Source organism: Pristiophorus japonicus, chromosome 2, assembly GCF_044704955.1.
Source record: "Pristiophorus japonicus isolate sPriJap1 chromosome 2, sPriJap1.hap1, whole genome shotgun sequence".
In the NCBI taxonomy this organism is placed as follows: Eukaryota; Metazoa; Chordata; class Chondrichthyes; family Pristiophoridae; genus Pristiophorus; species Pristiophorus japonicus.
The window spans coordinates 115,442,748-115,463,283 of NC_091978.1; the positions used below are offsets into that span (position 1 = coordinate 115,442,748).

The 20,536-nt window shown below is 44.0% G+C and overlaps 1 protein-coding gene across 1 annotated transcript in view; it reads left to right on the top strand.

The window, feature by feature from the left end:
- Positions 1-2,391: 2,391 nt before the first annotated feature.
- The window catches only part of LOC139240281 (transmembrane protease serine 9-like), a 36,429-nt gene continuing 18,284 nt past the window's right edge, over positions 2,392-20,536 (top strand). Inside the window, exons 1-5 of the mRNA XM_070868754.1 lie at positions 2,392-2,613; positions 2,693-2,837; positions 7,868-8,015; positions 12,779-13,054; positions 14,319-14,481. Of these exons, the coding sequence (XP_070724855.1) occupies positions 2,550-2,613; positions 2,693-2,837; positions 7,868-8,015; positions 12,779-13,054; positions 14,319-14,481 (796 nt within the window). The 5' untranslated portion in view covers positions 2,392-2,549. The remainder of the gene's footprint in view (positions 2,614-2,692; positions 2,838-7,867; positions 8,016-12,778; positions 13,055-14,318; positions 14,482-20,536) is intronic.

Here is a 20,536-nt window from a genome sequence, read left to right on the forward strand (position 1 = left end):
AGCATAGTATGCTCGTTTGAGACACTACTTCCTCACCCTCAATCTGTATTACAAATTCAACCATACTGTGATCACTTATTCCAAGAGGATTTTTTATTAGGAGATCGTTTATTTTTCCTGTCTCATTACACAGGACCAGATCTAAGATAGCTTGCTCCCTTGTAGGTTCTGTAACATACTGTTCTAAGAAACAATCCCGTATGCATTCTTTGAATTTCTCCTCAAGGCTACCCCGTGCGATTTGATTTGACCAATCGATATGTAGGTTAAAATCCCCCTTGATTACTGCCGTTCCTTTTTCACATGCCTCCATTATTCCCTTGATTATTGTCCGCCCCACCGTGAAGTTATTATTTGGGGGCCTATAAACTACGCCCACCAGTGACTTTTTCCCCTTATTATCTCTAATCTCCACCCACAATGATTCAACATTTTGTTCATTAGTGCCAATATCGTCTCTCACAACTGCCCTGATATCATCCTTTATTAACAGAGCTACCCCACCTCCCTTCCCTTCTTGTCTATTTTTCTGAATTGTCAGATATCCCTGTATGTTTAATTCCCAGTCTTGGCCACCCTGCAACCACGTTTCTGTAATGGCCACCAAATCATACCCATTTGTAATGATTTGTGCCGTCAATTTATTTACTTTATTTCGAATGCTGCGTGCGTTTATGTAGAGTGTTTTAATACTAGTTTTTAAACCATGATTTTTAGTTTTGACCCCTCCTGCAGCCCCTTTATATTCATACATATTGTCCCTTCCTATCACATTGTGGTTTACACTTACCCCAGTGCTACTCTGCTCTGTTGCCTCCTACCTTTTGCCTTCTTTCTTGGGGTCCTGTTCATCTGAGCTCTCACCCACTCTAACTAGCTCAGAGCCCTCTCCTGTGTTCCGAATACTCCTCGCATTGAGGCACAGAGCTTTCAGGCTTGCCTTTTTATTACACTTTGACCCTTTAGAATTTTGCTGTACAGTGGCCCTTTTTGTTTTTTGCCTTGGGTTTCTCTGCCCTCTGCTTTTATTCATCTCCTTTCTGTCTTTTGCTTCTGTCTCCATTTTGTTTCCCTCTTTCTCCCTTCATTGGTTCCCACCCCCCTGCCATATTAGTTTAACTCCTCCCCAACAGCACTAGCAAACACTCCCCCTTGGACATTGGTTCCGGTCCTGCCTAGGTGCAGACCGTCTAGTTTGTATTGGTCCCACCTCCCCCAGAACCGGTTCCAATGCCCCAGGAATTTGAATCCCTCCCTGCTGCACCACTGCTCAAGCCACGTATTCATCTGAGCTATCCTGCGATTCCTACTCTGACTAGCACGTGGCACTGGTAGCAATCCCGAGATTACTACTTTTGAGGTCCTACTTTTTAATTTATCTCCTAGCTCCTTAAATTCGTCTTGTAGGACCTCATCCCTTTTTTTACCTATATCGTTGGTACCAATGTGCACCACGACAACTGGCTGTTCACCCTCCCTTTTCAGAATGTCCTGCACCCGCTCCGAGACATCCTTGACCCTTGCACCAGAGAGGCAACACACCATCCTGGAGTCTCGGTTGCGGCTGCAGAAATGCCTATCTATCTCCTTACAATTGAATCCCCTATCACTATCGCTCTCGCACTCTTTTTCCTGCCCTCCTGTGCAGCAGAGCCAGCCACGGTGCCATGAACTTGGCTGCTGTTGTCCTCCCCTGATGAGTCATCCCCCTCAACAGTACTCAAAGCGGTGTATCTGTTTTGCAGGGGGATGACCGCAGGGGACCCCTGCACTTCCTTCCTTGCACTGCTCTTCCTGCTGGTCTTCCATTCCCTATCTGGCTATGGACCCTTCACCTGCGGTAAGACCAACTCGCTACACGTGCTACTCACGTCATTCTCAGCATCTTGGATGCTCCAGAGTGAATCCACCCTCAGCTCCAATTCCGCAACGCGGTCTGTCAGAAGCTGGAGGGTGGATTCAGTCAGCCCGCCTTCCACCTGATGGAAGAGGTCATTTAAATATCAACCCCTATGACTATTAGGGGTTTCCAGCAGGAAATTCAGGTTGTATGCCACAGTTTGCCATCTCCCATGTCCACTGAATACAAATTTGTGAATGGCTAACATACTATTTGTGTAAAAAAAAAATTTCATGGGTGGATCAGCAAGGATATTGCATACTAGTATCTTGATGTCAGCCAACATTAATCAACATATTGGATGACAAAAAACTAAATATAAATATAACCCCCTTTGTTGTAGGCAATATTTCTGCCTTCTTTACAGCATAGGCCTTGGACTGCAAGAACTTTGCACTTTATGGCAAATTGTGTGCTACCACCAGTTTCCAACGAGAGTGGGGGTGTAATGTTGTTTTCAGAGCTATATCATTTCTAACATTACAATTTTGATAAAACTGATAAAAAAGTATCATTTGATCAACTGATAAAAACGGTTCATCGATGTAAAGACACAAAATATCACTTCAGTCTAAAATAGGCTAAGACCACATCCTCCTCTAAATGCTGCAAGAGCTGCTCTTGAACTAAACTTCTGCATTTGGACAAAATGATCAGCATGCTTCAGGTGGCGTTCGTTGTTTCAGTACTCAGTGTCTTAGCTGACCAGGGCTGTAAGTATATGATAAACTGGGTTTGTCACTTCACTGAAATGAGTGCTCTTTGTGATAATTATGTTTTTTCCTTTTAAAGATGACTGCATGGAAATCATTGGGGGTCGTAATGTTAAACCTTATTCAAGACCTTACATGGTGTCGATCCAATCTAACAACAAGCATGTATGTGGAGGAACTTTGATCCAATCCAAATGGGTTCTGACTGCAGCAAACTGTCAAAAGTAAGATATTTTGTTCATTCTAATCTCTTTTGACGTACTTTCCTGGAAAAATGAGCAGGAATGACCCAATTTTTCAGGCTGTAAGTTAGCAGTGTAATTCCAGTGTGCCGTTAAACTGGGTTTACAAGTTTAATGGCCAAGACTAGAACTTTGCACACGTGCATAAAGATGCTTGTTCAGAGCTCTCATTTGGATCTGATAGTCCAAATCACTCCCAGGAATGTGAACAAGGTACAACCAGTTGTGAATGGATATTGGAGCTTCTAATCTGGTCATAGTATAACTGCACCTTCCGATAACATGGGTTTCTCTTTTTTATGTCAGGTCATCTTTAAGTAGCATTTCCATTCTCTTATCTGCTTATATTCAAGTTTTTCAGATCCTATGCATAAAAGGATTTCACTGTTATTGTAATTATAACCATGCCATTTATGTTTGCAATTTCTGAATATACAGTAATTCTATTTTGTTTCTAAAAAAATGTAGCCTAAAAATTGGCCTCCTTTTCGCCTCCCATTATCACCTCTGGGGAGGGTGATAATGGGGCGCTAATGACTTACCGACCAGGCACGGTGAAAGAAACGACTTCCCCTAAATTCCCTGTGAGGTTTTAACATTGAAAGACGTTTCCAGTTGGTTACTGTAAAACTGGTCTTTATAATGGGAAATGTGCAGCTGGTACTTTAAAACAGGCTGATTAAAATGAAAGCAGCAGCGAGTGGAAGAATGACAGGGCAGTCGTTTTGGAAGGTGACAATCATGGGATTTGTCGTGGGAAGTCATGGTGTGACAAATTGCTCACCCTATTAATTGTGTCGTTTAAACTAATAAAGGGGAGAAGGGCTCAGACAGAAATAGTAACAGTGAACATAGCTTAAAAGTAAGAAAAAGGGATGAGAGCAAAGTCCAGATCCTAACCAATGGTAAAGATAATATAAATTCTTCCGGTTCAGAAAACAATATAGAAAATAACAAAGAAATAACTGATAAAATTCAACAGGAGTGATGAAAAACAAGAAGTGTGATCAGTTTAAAAAGTGTGAGGGGAAAAAACAACATCAGGGCAAAAGGGTCTGTTGCCCAATTAAGAGTTCGATACACAAATGCACGTAGCATAAGGAATAAACCAAGTGAATTAAAAGCGCAAATTCAGCTTGCAGGATACAACGTAGTGGCCATCACTCAGACTTTGCTTCAAACTCTGCATGATTGAGAGATAATTATTCCATGTTATAAGGTCTTTACAAAGGACAGGGAAATTAGAAAAGGAGGAGGAGTAACAGTATTGATAAAATACATTTTACAGCATTATAAAGAAGGGATATCAGTGAGGGTGAGCAGGCTGTCGAAACTCTCTTGGTAAAATTGGGGAACAGAAAAAAGATGTTGATGGGAATTGTCTACAGACCTCCTGATAGCAATGATGAAGTAGCAGGATGTATAAATACAGAGATCAGAGATGTTTGTTGCAAAAGCAGAGTGGTAATAATGGGAGACTTTAATTTTTACACATACTGGGAGAAGCTGAACAGCTTGAGTCCCAAAGGCAGAGAATTATTTGAGTGTATTCAAGACCATTTTCATGAACATGATGGGATGGAAATTTAGTCTTCTGCTGCCCCTCTTAGCGCCCTGGAGGGGTGACAATGGTGGCGGAAAGCACTTGTTTCCGGGCGGCCAGCTTCCAGCGCCCCGCTGATACATTCAGTGCTGGTATCGACAAGGCCAGAGCATTACTGCCCGGAAGTGGCAAGCAGTATGCATCACCTGACCCTTAGCGCTCCGTAGCGCACCCTGGTGGGAACACCTGTGAAAGCCGGCGTTCCAAGCAGTAGTGGCCACTGTGAGGTAAATAATGCTGACCTCAGGTACGTGTGATGGTTTTAAAAAAAAAATGAATTTGCAATTTATGTTGTGGTGGTGCGAGCTAGGTATTGGGAATGCTTTTGGTCGTTTTTTTCAGGATTTTTTGCCCCCCAGGTCTCTGTTGTGGAGCTCCAAGACCAGCCATTTAGCTCAGGATTTTCCCTTGCTCAGCCGGCCTGGCACCCTAAAAGAGACGTGCAATGACTCCCTTAGCGACCCGCTCTAAACTCCAGGCCAAGCTGATGAATTTTGCGGTGGCAGATGCAAACCAGGACACCGCCCCAACTGAATTTCTCCCCCCTTTGTTCTTGAACAAACCAGAGGACAGACCATACTAGATTGTGTGATGAGTAATGAGCCAGAATTAGTCAACAGTCTAACGGTAAGGAAACACGTAGCTGATAGTGAGCATAACATGGTTGAATTCGTTATTAAGTTTGAGAGGGAGAAAGGTGAGTCACAAACCAAAGTAAGGCTGACTATGAAGGGATGAGGCAGAAACTGATCACAATAAACTGGGAGGAACTGTTAATGAGTAAAATTACAGATGAACAGTGGGAAATGTGCAAAGAAGTATTTGTTACAACACAAGAATACAAGAACTATGCATACATCCGAAGGACAAGTGCTCTTTTATTAATTATTCGTTCACAGGATGTGGGCAATGCCGGCAAGGCTGGCATTTATTACACATCCCTAATTGCCCTTAATAAGGTGGTGGTCAACAAAAGTGGTGAGAGATAATTTAAAACTAAAAGAAAGGGCTTGCACAAATGCAAAGAATAATGGAGATCCTGTGGACTGGGAGATATATGAATATCAGAAAAGGGATACAAAGAAAGTAGTAGGAGCTGCAAAAATGAATACAAGATAAAACTGCGAGGCATATCAAGGATAACACTAAAGGTTTTTACAATAACTGTAAAAGGTTTTCAACAAGTATAGTACCTACCACTTAAAACATCTACGTTTAAAATGGGCAATTGCTTATGTCGACCAAAAAGCAAAATCCATTAACCATACACATTAACATCAATTTCAAAGTTGCCGGTTATAGTTTCTTAGAGTTTCTGTTTATTTTGTCTAGAAATAGCTGTGTTCACTCACCAGATCACACCACAGTCAGAAGTACCTGTAAATAGCACCGCTTTGAAGTGCCTCTAGCATAGGAACAGGAGTAGGCCATTCAGCCCCTCGAGCCAATTCCACCATTCAATGAGATAATGGCAGATCTGCAATCTAACTCTGCCTTTGGCCCATATTCTTCAATACCTTTGGTTAACAAAAAGCTATCAAACTCAAATTTAAAATTAACAATTGATCTAGCATCAATTGCCGTTTGCAGAAGAGAGTTCCAAACTTCTACCACCCTTTGTGTGTAGAAGTGTTTCCTAATTTCACTCCTGAAAGATCTGGATCTAATTTTTAGATGATGCCCCCAGTCCTAAAATCCCTAACCAGCAGAAATAGATTCGCTCTATCTACCCTATCTGTTCCCCTTAATATCTTGAAAACTTTGATCAAATCACCTCGAACCTTCTAAATTCTAGGGAATACAACCCTAATTAGTGTAATCTCTCCTCGTAACTTAACCCCTGAAGTCGAGGTATCATTCTGGTAAACCTACTCTGCGCGCCCTCCAAGGCCAATATATCCTTCTTAAGATGTGCTGCCCAGAACTGCTCACAGTGCTCCAGGTGTGGACTAACCAAGGGTTTGTTTAGCTGCAGCATAACTTCTACCCCCTTGTATTTTAGACCTCTAGATATAAATGCCAGCATTCCATTAGCCTTTTTGATTAATTTCTGTACCTGTTCATGATATTTTAATGATCTATGTACCTGACCTATTAGTCAAAAATCAGTTGTGATGAAGTTACTAGAATCTGTTATTAGGTACAGAGTGACAGAGCACTTGGATAAATATGTACTGATCAGAGAGGACCAGTCATATCTAATGAACCTAGTTGAATTTTTGAGAAGGTCACTAATGTGGTAGATCAAGACTGTTAAAAGATTAAGTGAATGGGCAAAACTTTGGCAAATGGAGTTCAGTGTGGGGGGAGTGTGAGGTTTACACTTTGGACCTAAGAAAGATAGATCAGAGTATTTTCTAAATGGTGAGAAGTTAGGAACTGTGGAGGAGCAAAGAGAATTTCGGCTCCAAGTACAGAAATTAATAACTGGTGGATAGGATCAAAAAAATAATAATAACTAATGGAATGTTAGACTTTAGCTCAAGGTGGTGGGGATACAATGGGATGGAAGTTTGCTACGGTTGGATAAAGCTCTGGTCAGACTGTATTCAGTTCTGGGCACTGCTCCTCAGGAAAGATATATTAGCATTGAAAAAGCTGCAGCGCAGATTCACCAGAATTATACCAGGCTAAAAGTGTTACATTATGAGGACAGGTTGCATAGACTAGGCATATATTCCTTTGAGTATCGAAGATTAAGGGGTGATCTAATTGAGATGTTTAAGATGATTAATAAATTTGAAAGGTGAGATAGAGAGAAACTATTTCCTCTGGTAGGAGAGTCCAGAACAGGGGGGCATAACCTTAAAATTCGAGCTAGCCCGTTTAGGGGTGATGTCATGGAGGAACTTCTTCCCACAAAGGTTAGTGAAAATCTGGAATTCTCTCCCCAAAAAGCTTTTGAGGCTAGGTCAATTAAAAATTTCAAAACTGAGATTGATAGACTTTTGTTAGGCAAAGGTTTTAAGGATTATGGAACCAAGGTGGGTAGATGGAGTTGAGATACAGATCGGCCATGATTAATTGAATGGCGGAACAGATTCAAGGAGTTGAATGGCCTACTATTGTTCCTATGTTCTGGAACATGACATTTTCATTGAAATACAACCAATCAAATTATTGTTTCTAGTTTGCTCCAATCTTCTCCTGAAGGTGCTTATACTCGCTGGAGTACAGTTCCTCAGGACATTAGTACCTGGACCAAGTGTCCATTCTTCATGTATGATAGTTATTGCAGTTGAGCTATTTTACCTTGGAGGACACCTTTTAGTTCTTCCACAAGTGCATTACATCCTTTCCTTTCTTTCTCTACGACACCTCCTTGGATGTTGTTCAACATTAAAAGTGCTATTTAAATGCAAGTTGTTGTTGATTTACCAAGTGATGTTTCACTTTTCAAAATCTGCAGGTTTATCGACAAAAAGAAATCTACAGTGATTCTTGGAGATCACTCACTCCAAAAGAAGGATCAGTTAGAACAGAAAATTCTTGTTAGAAGTTTTTTTCCATACCCTGAATTCAAGAATACAGTAGAGAATGACATCATGCTTCTTGAGGTGATTATTGTTCAAGAAAATATCTGTAAATATCTTCAATGTGTGGGAACTGGTAACCTACTACACTTAAAAAGAAAGGGGTAGCATTTCTGTGGGGTTGTCCCACTGTAACTTTGGCAGACGATTGGTGGAAAATCCAAGTGAAAACAAAGGGCTGGATTTTCAGTTGCTTATAGCCTCAGTTAGTGCCCAGAGGGGGCGGTAATGCGAGCGTTAGAGCTTAATGACCGCGTGCGCAGCTTTTAGCGCCCGTCCGGAAAATTCATTAGAGGTTTAGAGGAGGTGCAATCCGCTAGCGCCTGGTTGCTGATGATCACTCCGATCATGACATCATCCTGGTGCAATGCCCACACTTGTGCCCAGCTCGCTAAATTATGTGCGGCCGCCTCATTTAGTGTCCGCCAATAACAACGTCTAGAAAAACAGTCGGTGCAGGCTTGCAGAATCGTTAACTGGTGCTAACTTAAAGGGATAAGGAAGCGCTTCCCTCGGAGGTCACAGTCAGTATAATGTTTACACAGCCTCCAAGTGTGCAGTGGCAGACAGACATAACAGTTTAGCTTGAGAAAAAGTATTTTGGAAAACTTTAATGGGGCATCATTGTTCGCCAGCATCACATTCTACATGCTCTAGCAAGGCGACATCAAGTGAGAAGGATTGTTGGCCATGTTGGCATCCAAAGGAGGAGAGCACCTAGACATTGGGGCAGGAGGGCTTACCTCCGCCGTGGCTTTACCGAAGGCAACGCTCATACCCTGACCTGTCCGAGGAGTAGTGTGTCAGAAGGCTGCGCTTCTGAAGGAGTTGGTTGCAGAGATATGCCATCTCCTCCAGGCAGACCTGCAGCCTTACATCGGAACCAGGACTGCGCTGCCCATCGCAATGAAGGTCAAAGGGGCACTCACATCCTATGCCTCCAGCTCCATCCATCTTGCACCAGGGGACATAGGCAGCATCTCACAATTCGCAGCACATCACTGCATCCATGATGTCTCACAGGCTCTCTACACCTGTAGAATGGACTTCATTACTTTCCCGATGACCAGGGAGAAACAGCATGAGCATGCTTGTGGGTTTGCCAGGATAGTGGGCTTCCTCAGAGTGCAAAGAGCAATTGATTGCACGCAAGTTGCCTTGCGAGCACCATTCGAGATTGCAGAGGTCTTCAGAAACAAAAAGGGATTTCACTCCCTAAATGTGCAGCTGGTGTGCAACCACACGCAGCGAGTCCTTGCAGTCAATGCTCATTATCCTGGAAGCGCACATGATGTGTTTATCCTCCGGGAGAGCAGTGTGTATGACTGTTTCAGCCACCACGGGAAGGCCGAGGCTGGCTGCTCGGGGAGAAGGGATATGGCCTGGCCACCTGGCTAATCAACCCCCTCAGCAACCCCACCACAGAGCCGGAAGAATGCTACAATGAAAGCCATGCCGTCACCCGCAACATCATAGAGCAGACAATAGGAGTGCTGAAGAAGTGATTCCGATACCTAGACTGTTCTGGAGACAGCCTTCAATACTCCCCTCAACAGGTCTCATTGTGGTGTACTGCATGCTGCACAACGTGGCTATCATAAGGGCCAGGCCATGCCAATGGGGATCGCAAGCCCACCTCAGGGGGAGGAGGATGAGGGTGAGGAGCAGGAGCCTGCCAATGTCCCGAATGACCAAAAAGATGACCAGCAGCAGCCACGGAGGAGGCGGTGGCAGAGCTATTTGGTGGTGGCTCATAAGGGATCGGAATTACTTAAATGGAGGGAGCTGAGGGATGCAGCTAATAATGACTGGGCATTGTGCCACAATAGTGCCACAGCTCCTTCACAAGTCCACAGTCATACACCAGAGGCTGAAGGGGACGGTCAAAGTAAGATTTTATCGAACACATATCGCTGGACCAACTCCAAAATTCCACAATGTCAACGAAAACAACATGGAACAACCTTCAAAGAAAACAAAAATACATCCCAGACCCTCAAATGAAACAAAATGGAGCATCCGCCCCCTTCAAATAAAACAAACAAACATGAGAGTTGATTAATTTTTTGCACATGTCCCATGGGGAGACACTTGCTCAGTGTGTCTTCCAATGGCATTTTCCACCCATGTGCCTCACCACCTCCCACCGCCCCCCCCCCCTACCCACGTCTATGCTCCTCCTCAATGTGGCCTCAGTGCCTGCAGCAAGGCTGCTTGAGGGCTGCTGTGTGTCTGAGGCACTCAGAACAGCCGACCTACGTGGATGCCCTGGAACAGCTGCGGGCAAGGAAGGCCCGGCTGCTGATTACACCACTAAAAAATGTGGCAGCAGTGTGGGATGGCTGGGTGCAGGCCATGGCGGGTGCAAAGGCGGACAGGCAGTGGCGGGGGCCGGAATGCTGTCATCGTGAGGAAGGGCAGCACCTTCCAGTTTCCTGCTGCACACTGCCACTCCTCTGGGAAGGTGCCAGAGCATCAGGAGCAATATGTGCTAATAGATTGCTGACCGGCTGCGGCACCGTCTGTTCCCTGTCCAACTATGGGGATGAGAGGATAGCGACAGGAACTGCTTGCATGGCATCACTCTGAGACTGCATAAATGCAAGGAGCGCTCAAAACACTGCAGTCTGAGAGTGCATGCCAGCAACCAGTGTCTGCATGACATCACAAAGACATTGCGTGGCTTCGGCCTGTGATGTCATGGCTTCTGCCACGTCAACCATGACACATGCTATCACCTCTGTGACCCCACTGTCGCTCGTTGAGGCCGCTTCCCAGTTTAAACATTCAAGGATGGTCTCAGTGTACTGCTGAGAGGCACGGGCAATGCTGGAAGTGGCCTCCGCCACACTCACAGCAAGTACATCCACGCTCTGTGGTACACTCCCCAATGCCCCCATAATCTCATGATGCATCTGAAGACGACTCCCTGGACATAACCTCCAAATCCAGGTCCTCGTCTGCCTGACTGTTAACAGGAAGCCCTCAAGCTTCCCCTCACGCAGCACGTTGCTGCAGGCCACCGAGGCCAGGAGCGTCAGGATCAACCAATCCCGTGAACATGCCCTCCTCCACCGAGCTGGTCTCCTCACTCACGGGCACTGAGGACGGATCCGAGTCTGTGGCCACATACGTCTCCACGACCTCCTCATTCTCCCCTCGTGTGATGATGGCGGCGGACGGGCAGGCTGTGGCTCATCATCTCTAAGCACAAAGCAACATAAATTTGGGCAGCAGTTGTGGAGGGGGCAGGAAAGAGGGGGCATCATTATTGTGGAGCTAAATGTTGCAAGGCATGTGGGCTTATGGTTCAGGGCTCTCGCAGAAAATGGACATCTCATTCACAAACAGTCAGTGTTGAGTGGGAACTCTGCCTCATTGGCCGCCACCGCCCCGACTGGTGTGCCCATTAGGGCGGACATTAGCTCCTCCCGTCTGCTCCTGCTCTTGCCTGTTGTGGGCGAATTTGGCCTGCAATGACCAAAACAAAAAGTTGTCAGTGGCTCTATAGTTACTCGTGTGCTACATGTGTCTGCAGTAAGTGACTCAATACTAATGTCACGAGGTGTGAATCTCTGCATCTCAGCCTGCCTGGCAGTGCACAGTGGATGTGTCAAAGGTGGGATTTGGGGACAAAGAGCTACGAGCAAGTATGAAGCTGAAGGACTGTGACCGCATATGAAGAGTTAAAAGGTGTTGATGGCTGTCCTTGGGCTGAGTTGGGAGCTAGAAGGGGAGAGACACTTGGATGGGCAGGGCATGTCTGGTGAGGTGATAGAGAGCTTTTAGGTTGTCTCCAGCAACAAGGAGCCTGGCCTGGAACACATAGAGAAGGGTTGGGCAGTGCAAAGCCTTTACATTGTGTAAAACAATGAACGCATTGCAAGATTAATGTAAAGGGTACTCACCCTCATGACCCTAGTGAGGTCATTGTATTTTTTGCAACATTGTGTCACTGTCCTGGCTGAGACGTTTTGGGCCACCTCACTCCACAGCCTCCTGAACACCCGTGGGGTCCTTCGTCCCCCTCCAGGATGCAGGGCATTGTTGTGCCTCTCCACAGCCTCCAACAAGACCTCAAGCGCCGTTGCTGAGAAGTGGTGCACTCTCTGCCTTCCTCCCTGTTCCTCCATTTTCCTGATCTAAGGAGGTGGCGCTGCATATGTGCTAACTTACCTTTAAGAGTTGGCTTTTCCTGGGATCACAATGGGAAATTGATGCATGCGCAATGGGTCGGTTAAATTTAGCGCCGGAATTTTCGTTTGCGCCCCCCCGTGTGTAATGGCTGATTTTGCACCACTTTCAGCTCTTCGCCCAATTCCGACAAATTTCTCGGCGGGAGGCGTAAACTTTTTCAAGGTGCTAAAATTACCGCGGCGCCTGGGTTAAGTTGCAACTGAGGCGCGGCCTAATTTCTCCCCCTTTAGTCTTGATGTCATTCATATATGTATTCATTTAGCTACATATTTAATTTTTACCTCTTGCCATGTGATGCTCCCAGCAACTGATACTTATTCTCACACATCCAAATTGACCACTTGGGCCTTGAACTACCGGGCTGCAGATACCTGTTGGAGCTACACATGAGCAACAACTTGTATCTCCTGTGCGGCCTTTCCATCTTTTGCATTTGTACTTGAATAAAACAATTGGCACAATGAATAAAGTTGGTTATTTGCGCACTTTATGGGCTTAACTGCAGCCAGTATCTATATATAGATTATATCATTGCAGGTATACTCTGATGAAGCACGTGGAGACAGTAAAACATTTTTTATTTATTACAGTTAGCACAAGCTGCAAATATTAAGAACAAGGGTATAGAAATCCTCCAACTGCCAACTTCAACAAAAGACCTTAAAGCTGGAGTAAAGTGCAGTATCGTGGGATGGGGACAAACCAGTCCCAAGGATAAAGTACTATCTGACACTTTGAAAGAGGCAGATGTAACTGTGATTGACCGGAAAACCTGCAATAGTAAAAAATATTACAACAGGAATCCAGCTATAACGGACAACATGATCTGTGCAGGTGATAAAAAGGGCAAAAAAGATTCCTGCCAGGTAAGTTACACACTATCATTTGAAGGATTTTTATAAATAGAAAATGTATTCTGCACTGAGATACAGCTGTGATATTTAACCAGTATGATGGAGACCAAGTACATCTTTGCATAAGAAAAAAGAACTAAGAACGAACATGCAAAGCACTTTACAAATGAAGTTGTTTTGAAGTGTAGTCACTATTGTAATGTAGAAAATATGGCAGCTAATTTGCACACAGCAACATCCCAAAATAGCAATGTAATAATGAGCAGATCATCCGCTTTAGTTGTGTTGTTTGAGGGACAAATATTGGCCAGGATACCCGGGTGAATTCCCCTGCTCTTCATCGATTAGTGTCATGGGATCTTTTAGGAGGGTAGATATATTTAACTTGTTCGTAAGACATGAAGCACATGGATGGGCTTAAATTGCATTTCTTATTAAAAAAAACAACCAATCAAGAGTCACTGTACTCTAATTTTCTGTTGTCCTACTCCATCTCTGGAAGTGCGTGGGTTTGTTATTTACACCCCGGCCCCTATTCACTTCCTGGGATCAGCAGCATTTAAATATTCCCGGGATGGCAGGACTGACATATGAGGAGAGACTGGATCGACTGGGCTTGTATTCACTGGAGTTTAGAAGGATGAGAGGAGATCTCATAGAAACAGATAGCATTCTGACGGGACTGGACAGATTAGATGCAGGAAGGATGTTCCCGATGTTGGGGAAGTCCAGAACCAGGGGACACAGTCTAAGGATAAGGGGTAAGCCATTTAGGACTGAGATGAGGAGAAACTTCTTCACCCAGAGAGTTGTTAACCTGTGGAATTCCCTGCCGCAGAGAGTTGTTGATGCCAGTTCATTAGATATACTCAAGAGGGAGTTAGATATGGCCCTTACGGCTAAAGGGATCAAGGGGTATGGAGAGAAAGCAGGAAAGGGGTACCGAGGTGAATAATCAGCCATGATCTTATTGAATGGTGGTGCAGGCTTGAAGGGCCCAATGGTCTACTCCTGCACCTATTTTCTATGTTTCTATGGAAGGTGCTGGCATCATTTGTGGTGCCAATAGTGGGTAAATGCAACTAGAACTATTTGATCGCATGGAGGGTAACCACTGACATGGATTGGTTGGGCTGAATGGCTTGTTTCTGCGTTGTAAACTTTTACATATTTCTAAGTAAGTAATTTATTAAAAATAGCATACAATTCTAAATTTGTCATTAACTTAGTACATTCTGTGGGTTCTTGCATAACGTTTTTTATTCTTTTGCTGCAGGGTGATGGAGGAGGTCCATTAATGTGCAAAACAAAGACCCTGAGCCGGAAGACGGTGTTTGTTGGTATTTCATCACCTGGAACGGATTGTGCAATTGCCAATCGGCCCGGCATTTATACCCGGATAACCGAGAAATATCTGTCCTGGATCAAGAAAAAAATTGGTGTTGTAATTTTTAATTAGACAAAAGAATGAATCTTACAGAACAAGGCTGTGCTTTTGTTTGTTTGATGCTATTTAAATTGCAGTTTGCTTGTAGTTTGAACAAATCAAAGGGAACCTGACATAAAATATATGTGACTGAAACAGCTTGGTCACTTAAAAAGTTAAAGAAACTCAAAATGCTTATTTTTAGTGCTACATGTGAAGAGCTACTCATTATCCTCAGGTATAATGTTGGTTTGTGCTTTTGAAAGCCCTTTTCTGTTCAATTTTTTAGCAGATTTTATAACTATTGTCCCTCTCCTACACAATTATTGCCCCGTAATTTGCAATCAGCAGCAAAGCAAAAGCTTTTTCCACTGGCCCCGAAGAAAGCTGCGATCTCTGGTGAGAAGTTTGGATTTTTTGACGTGTAGTTGAGATCAGTGCAGTGTAGTGGGAATCCCATAACTGCTGTGACATCAACAAGCTGTCTAAGCAGCCAATCACAATGCAGAATTCTCACAGACACAGTGAACTAGGAAGTGAAGGAGCTCACTTTATTTTGACTTTTTAAAAATGTTATAGAAAGCTAAACAAAGATTGGAATTCTCACATGAGGAAAAGGCAAACCTGAAATAGATATGAACAAACTTAGAAAAAATAAATTTGAAAAAAAATTCTTATAATTGTAATTTTTAATACAACGCAGCCAGTGTCGGAGCGGTGAATGACTGACTGCAACTTCAGAATTTCCACATTAGGGTGCACATGCACTAAATCCTGAAGTAGCGGTCAGTTTCAAAGGGGTAATAACAGCGAACTTTGTTCGTTCGCTGTTATTACCCACCATAAATTCTGGACAACTGTCTCTATATTATATCAATATTATTTTTATTCTGTCCAGCTTGTAGTTCAATCCATGGACATTGTTGACTTAATTTTCTCTGGTGATGTACCTCAGCTGTGCTATGAGCAGTGTGGCTTTATCAGCCATTGCTGCCAGAGACAGAGAAATTGAAAAGATTTGCTGAACAGCACTCAACATAAACTGTCATTGATGCATGTCAGATCCCATCGCTCCTGATATGTACGTGCCCAGGAAAGGGAAAATCATGCTTGAATCTTGCTAACAAAATAAGAAACATGGAGATAGAACAGGCTTTATGTTTTTGCTACTTTTATTGCAAGCTCATTCATTATTAATCCTTTTTGTGTAGCTATAGAATCTTTTTTTTTCAATTAAAAGCATTCATTTATATTTAGATATGTGACAATTTACCTGATACACAGTGTGAAAATTGACAATGATGCTGGAAATCTGTGTATCATTTTCTTTGTTTATTTGGCTACAGGGCTGAATTTACATTCTCATTATTTGGAACATACTTTAAACTGTTGCTATATCTATTTTACAGAAAAGTAACAATGTTGATTGTAAAGATTTAATTGTAATTTGCAGGAAAACTGAAACTGAACTATATAGCTTATGATGTGCTTTGATGTTTGCTGCATAATAACAGTTAAAAACATCCGCTGAATACTATTTTTGCTGTGGTTCTAATTATTAAAAGACCTCCTTGTGAAAATCTGCGAAAATTGACCATGAAGAACAAATTAGGGGCAATTTTGACTCGGTCCACCAGGTGGGAATGGGGAGGTGATGCCCCGAAAATCGATGTGCTGCTCTTATCGTGTGTTTCCTGGTCCGATCCCACCCGTCATATTTTTGCCGAAGGCTTTTCCCAGGGCCTCCCAGGCACCAACCTGGATCAGGCAGGGGCCCCATTAAATTGTTGGGTTGACTTTCCTCGGAAATTCTCCCACTTCGCCCCGTAACCTCTGCAGAAACCTATTTACACGCATGGTTTCTGCTGCACTTCCCACCAAGTTTTGATGGCGGAGCAGGAGAAGCTCCAGGGAAATTTACCAATGCAAATTAGGGTCCTATGACGTACATAGGACCCCAAATACAATTTTGAGGTGCAAATCAGTAGAGTGTGCATAGTGCACGCTCCGCCCATTTGTACTGGGCGGTGAGCGGCCTAACCAGTGGTTCTTAAACAGACCACTAGAGGACATTCACAAATATCTAAAAATAATTTGGTGTGGCTAGGCGGAACATGAGTGCTCCACAAAAAAGATTCATGCCACCCAATTCCATCCCAGGCCATTCTGGGATCAGCACCCACCCCAGGCTCTGATTGTCGACCAGCTGAATATGGGAGCTTGGCCACTTTTCCGAATTCCCAGAATCTGTAACCTGCAGCAGGGCTCCTATTTGACACCTGTAGCTCAACAGCGAGATAGACATGAGGTCTGGGCCTCTAAATGGCTCGACCCTCCCGCGGCCAAGAATAGGCAGGCGGCAAGCATGCTCCGCCCACCATCTGGCCGTTCTACGCTGGCAGTTAAAATTGCCCCTACAGGGGCGCTCAATGATTTCTGAAAGTTCTTAACCCTTTCAAAATTGTCATCGGGATGAGCTTTTTGACCATATTAGAAAAACTATCCTCAAATAATTTACTTTTTTCAACCAGGCCCTATTTCTAGCCTGTTTCTTCTTTTCAAATCTTATGCCCAGCTCTCCCATTCGTCCTTATTTGAATTATGCTAATCTGGTTTCTAATCTATTAATAGCACTGAGGCTGTCCTGGTGAGTGTCACCAATAACATTTTGTATGATTGCAACTATGGTTTGTAATCCTTCTTGGTCTTGCATGTCCCAACTCACACCATCCCACTTACCCATCTCTCCTTTGCTCGCTGACCTACATTGACTCCCGGTTAAGCAATGCCTCAATTTTAAAATTCTCATCTTTATTTTCAAATTCCTCCATGGCCTCGCCCCTCCCTATCTCTGTCATCTCCTCCAGCCCCACAACTCTCCGAGGTAGCTGGGCTCCTCCAATTCTGGCATCTTGAGCATCCCCGATTTTAATCACTTCACCATTTGTGGTCATGCCTTAAGCTGCCTAGGCCTTAAATGGCTCTCATTGCGAGAGGGATGGAGTACAAAAGCAGGGAGGTCCTGCTGCAACTGTATAGGGTATTGGTGAGGCCGCACCTGGAGTACTGCGTGCAGTTTTGGTCACCTTACTTAAGGAAGGATATACTGGCTTTGGAGGGGGTACAGAGACGATTCACTAGGCTGATTCCGGAGATGAGGGGGTTACCTTATGATGATAGATTGAGTAGACTGGGTCTTTACTCGTTGGAGTTCAGAAGGATGAGGGGTGATCTTATAGAAACATTTAAAATAATGAAAGGGATAGACAAGATAGAGGCGGAGAGGTTGTTTCCACTGGTCGGGGAGACTAGAACTAGGGGGCACAGCCTCAAAATATGGGGGAGCCAATTTAAAACTGAATTGAGAAGGAATTTCTTCTCCCAGAGGGTTGTGAATCTGTGGAATTCTCTGCCCAAGGAAGCAGTTGAGGCTAGCTCATTGAATGTATTCAAGTCACAGATAGATAGATTTTTAACCAATAAGGGAATTAAGGGTTACGGGGAGTGGGCGGGTAAGTGGAGCTGAGTCCACGGCCAAATCAGCCATGATCTTATTGAATGGCGGAGCAGGCTCGAGGGGCTAGATGGCCTACTCCTGTTCCTAATTCTTATGTTCTTATGTTCTTAGACTCTGGAATTCCCTCCCTAAATCTGTCTGCCTCTCTACCTCTTTCCTCCTTTAAGACACTCTTTAAAATCTACCTCTTTCTTCCCTAATATCTCCTTATGTAGTTTGGTGTCAAATTTTGTTTGATAACGCTCCTGTGAAGGGCTATACTATGTTAAAGTCGCTATATAAATACAAAAGCAGAATGCTGGAAATTTGAAATAAAAATTGAAAATGCTGGAAATACTCAGATCAGGCAGCACCTGTGGAGAGAGAAACAGAGTTAACGTTTCAGGTCAATGGCTTTTTGTCAGATATCATAAATGCAAGTTGTTGCTGTTGTTGCAAGACTTCTCGTTTGCTTCTGACAATTTTGGCCGTTAAGCTCTTTTCCACTGTCTTTCCTTCATGGTCCAACTCCATGAAACCACACTGTGCTGGTTCTCTCTAAATGCAACCATCTTCTCAAGTGTTCTTTCCTCCCATATCTGCTCAGGCTCCATCCTTGGCTATCCCTATTTTATCATCTGAACCTTGCTGACACATTCTGCAAACCCAAAATGACCTTTCACATGTGTGCTGGTGACACCCCACCCCCACCCCGTCTATTCCTCTGATGCTGGAATCTTCCTCTCCCTTGGTCCCAATATAGGTGCCTTCATCCATATATGCCCATATTCGCCCTATTTAAATCCTTCATAATTAAAATAAAATAAACCCTGTTAAATCTTATAGTCTGCTCCACTCAAGGGGAAATAACCTCAGTACCTCAAATCTCTCCTTATACCTATGATTTCCCATCACTGGCACCATGCTAGTGGCTGAATGCTGTACGCTCTTTATGACTTCATATTCTTCCTAAATTGCACGCAGTACTGTGACTGAGGCCTAACCATTGCCATATAAAAAATTATCATTATGCTTGTACTCGATGTTCCTATTATTAAACTCAAAATACTAATAGACTTCTATGGCTTTATCTACCTAACTTAAATGCATTACTGTACAATGTATCAATACAGTAAAGCTCAAGTTGAGTGTTTTACTCTTGTTGGGGGAGATGGCTCACCAGGGGAAGGCAGCAGCAGCCAAGTTCATGGCACCATGGGTGGCTCTGCTGCACAGGAGGGCAGGAAAAAGAGTGGAAGAGCGATAGTGATAGGGGATTCTATTGTAAGGGGGATAGATAGGTGTTTCTGCGGTCGCAACCGAGACTCCAGGATGGTATGTTGCCTTCCTGGTGCAAGGGTCAAGGATGTCTCGGAGTGGCTGCAGGGCATTCTAGGGGGGGAGGGGGAACAGCCAATTGTCGTGGTGCATATAGGTACCAACGATACAGATAAAAAGTGGGATGAGGTCCTACAAGCTGAATTTAGGGAGCTAGGAGTTAAATTAAAAAGTAGGACCTCAAATGTAGTAATCTCAGGATTGTTACCAGTGCCACGTGCTAGTCAGAGTAGAAATAGTAGGGTAGCTAAGATGAATACGTGGCTTGAGGAGTGGTGCAAGATGGAGGGATTCAAATTCCTGGGACATTGGAACCGGTTCTGGGGGAGGTGGGACCAGTACAAACCGGACGGTCTACACCTAGGCAGGACCCGGAACCAATGTCCGAGGGGGAGTGTTTGCTACTGCTGTTGGGGAGGGTTTAAACTAACACGGCAGGGGGATGGGAACCTATGCAGGGAGACAGAGGAAAATAAAATGTGGGCAGAAGCAAAAGATAGAAAGGAGAATAGTAAAAGTGGAGGGCAGAGAAACCCAAGGCAAAAATCAAAAAGGGCCACATTACAGCAAAATTCTAAAGGGACAAAGAGTGTTAAAAAGACAAGCCTGAGGGCTCTGTGCCTCAATGCGAGAACTATTTGTAATAAGGTGGATGACTTAACTGCGCAGGCAGCTATTAACGATTATAATATAATTGGGATTACGAAGACATGGCTCCAGGGTGACCAAAGCTGAGAACTCAACATCCAGGGGTATTCAACATTCAGGAAGGATAGACAGAAAGGAAAAGGAGGTGGGGTAACGTTGCTGGTTAAAGAGGAAATTGACGCAATAGTAAGAAAGGACATTAGCTTGGATGATGTAGAATCTGTATGGGTAGAGCTGCGGAATACCAAAGGGCAGAAAAGGCTAGTGGGAGTTGTGTACAGACCACCAAACAGTAGTAGTGAGGTTGGGCATGGCATCAAACAAGAAATTAGGGATGCATGCAATAAAGGTACAGCAGTTATCATGGGCGACTTTAATCTACATATAGATTGGGTTAACCAAGTTGGTAGCAATGCGGTGGAGGAGGATTTCCTGAAGTGTATTAGGGATGGCTTTCTAGACCAATATATCAAGGAACCAACTAGGGAGCTGGCCATCCTAGACTGGGTGTTGTGTAATGAGAGAGGACTAATTAGCAATCTTGCTGTGCGAAGCCCCCTGGGGAAACATAGAAACATAGAAAATA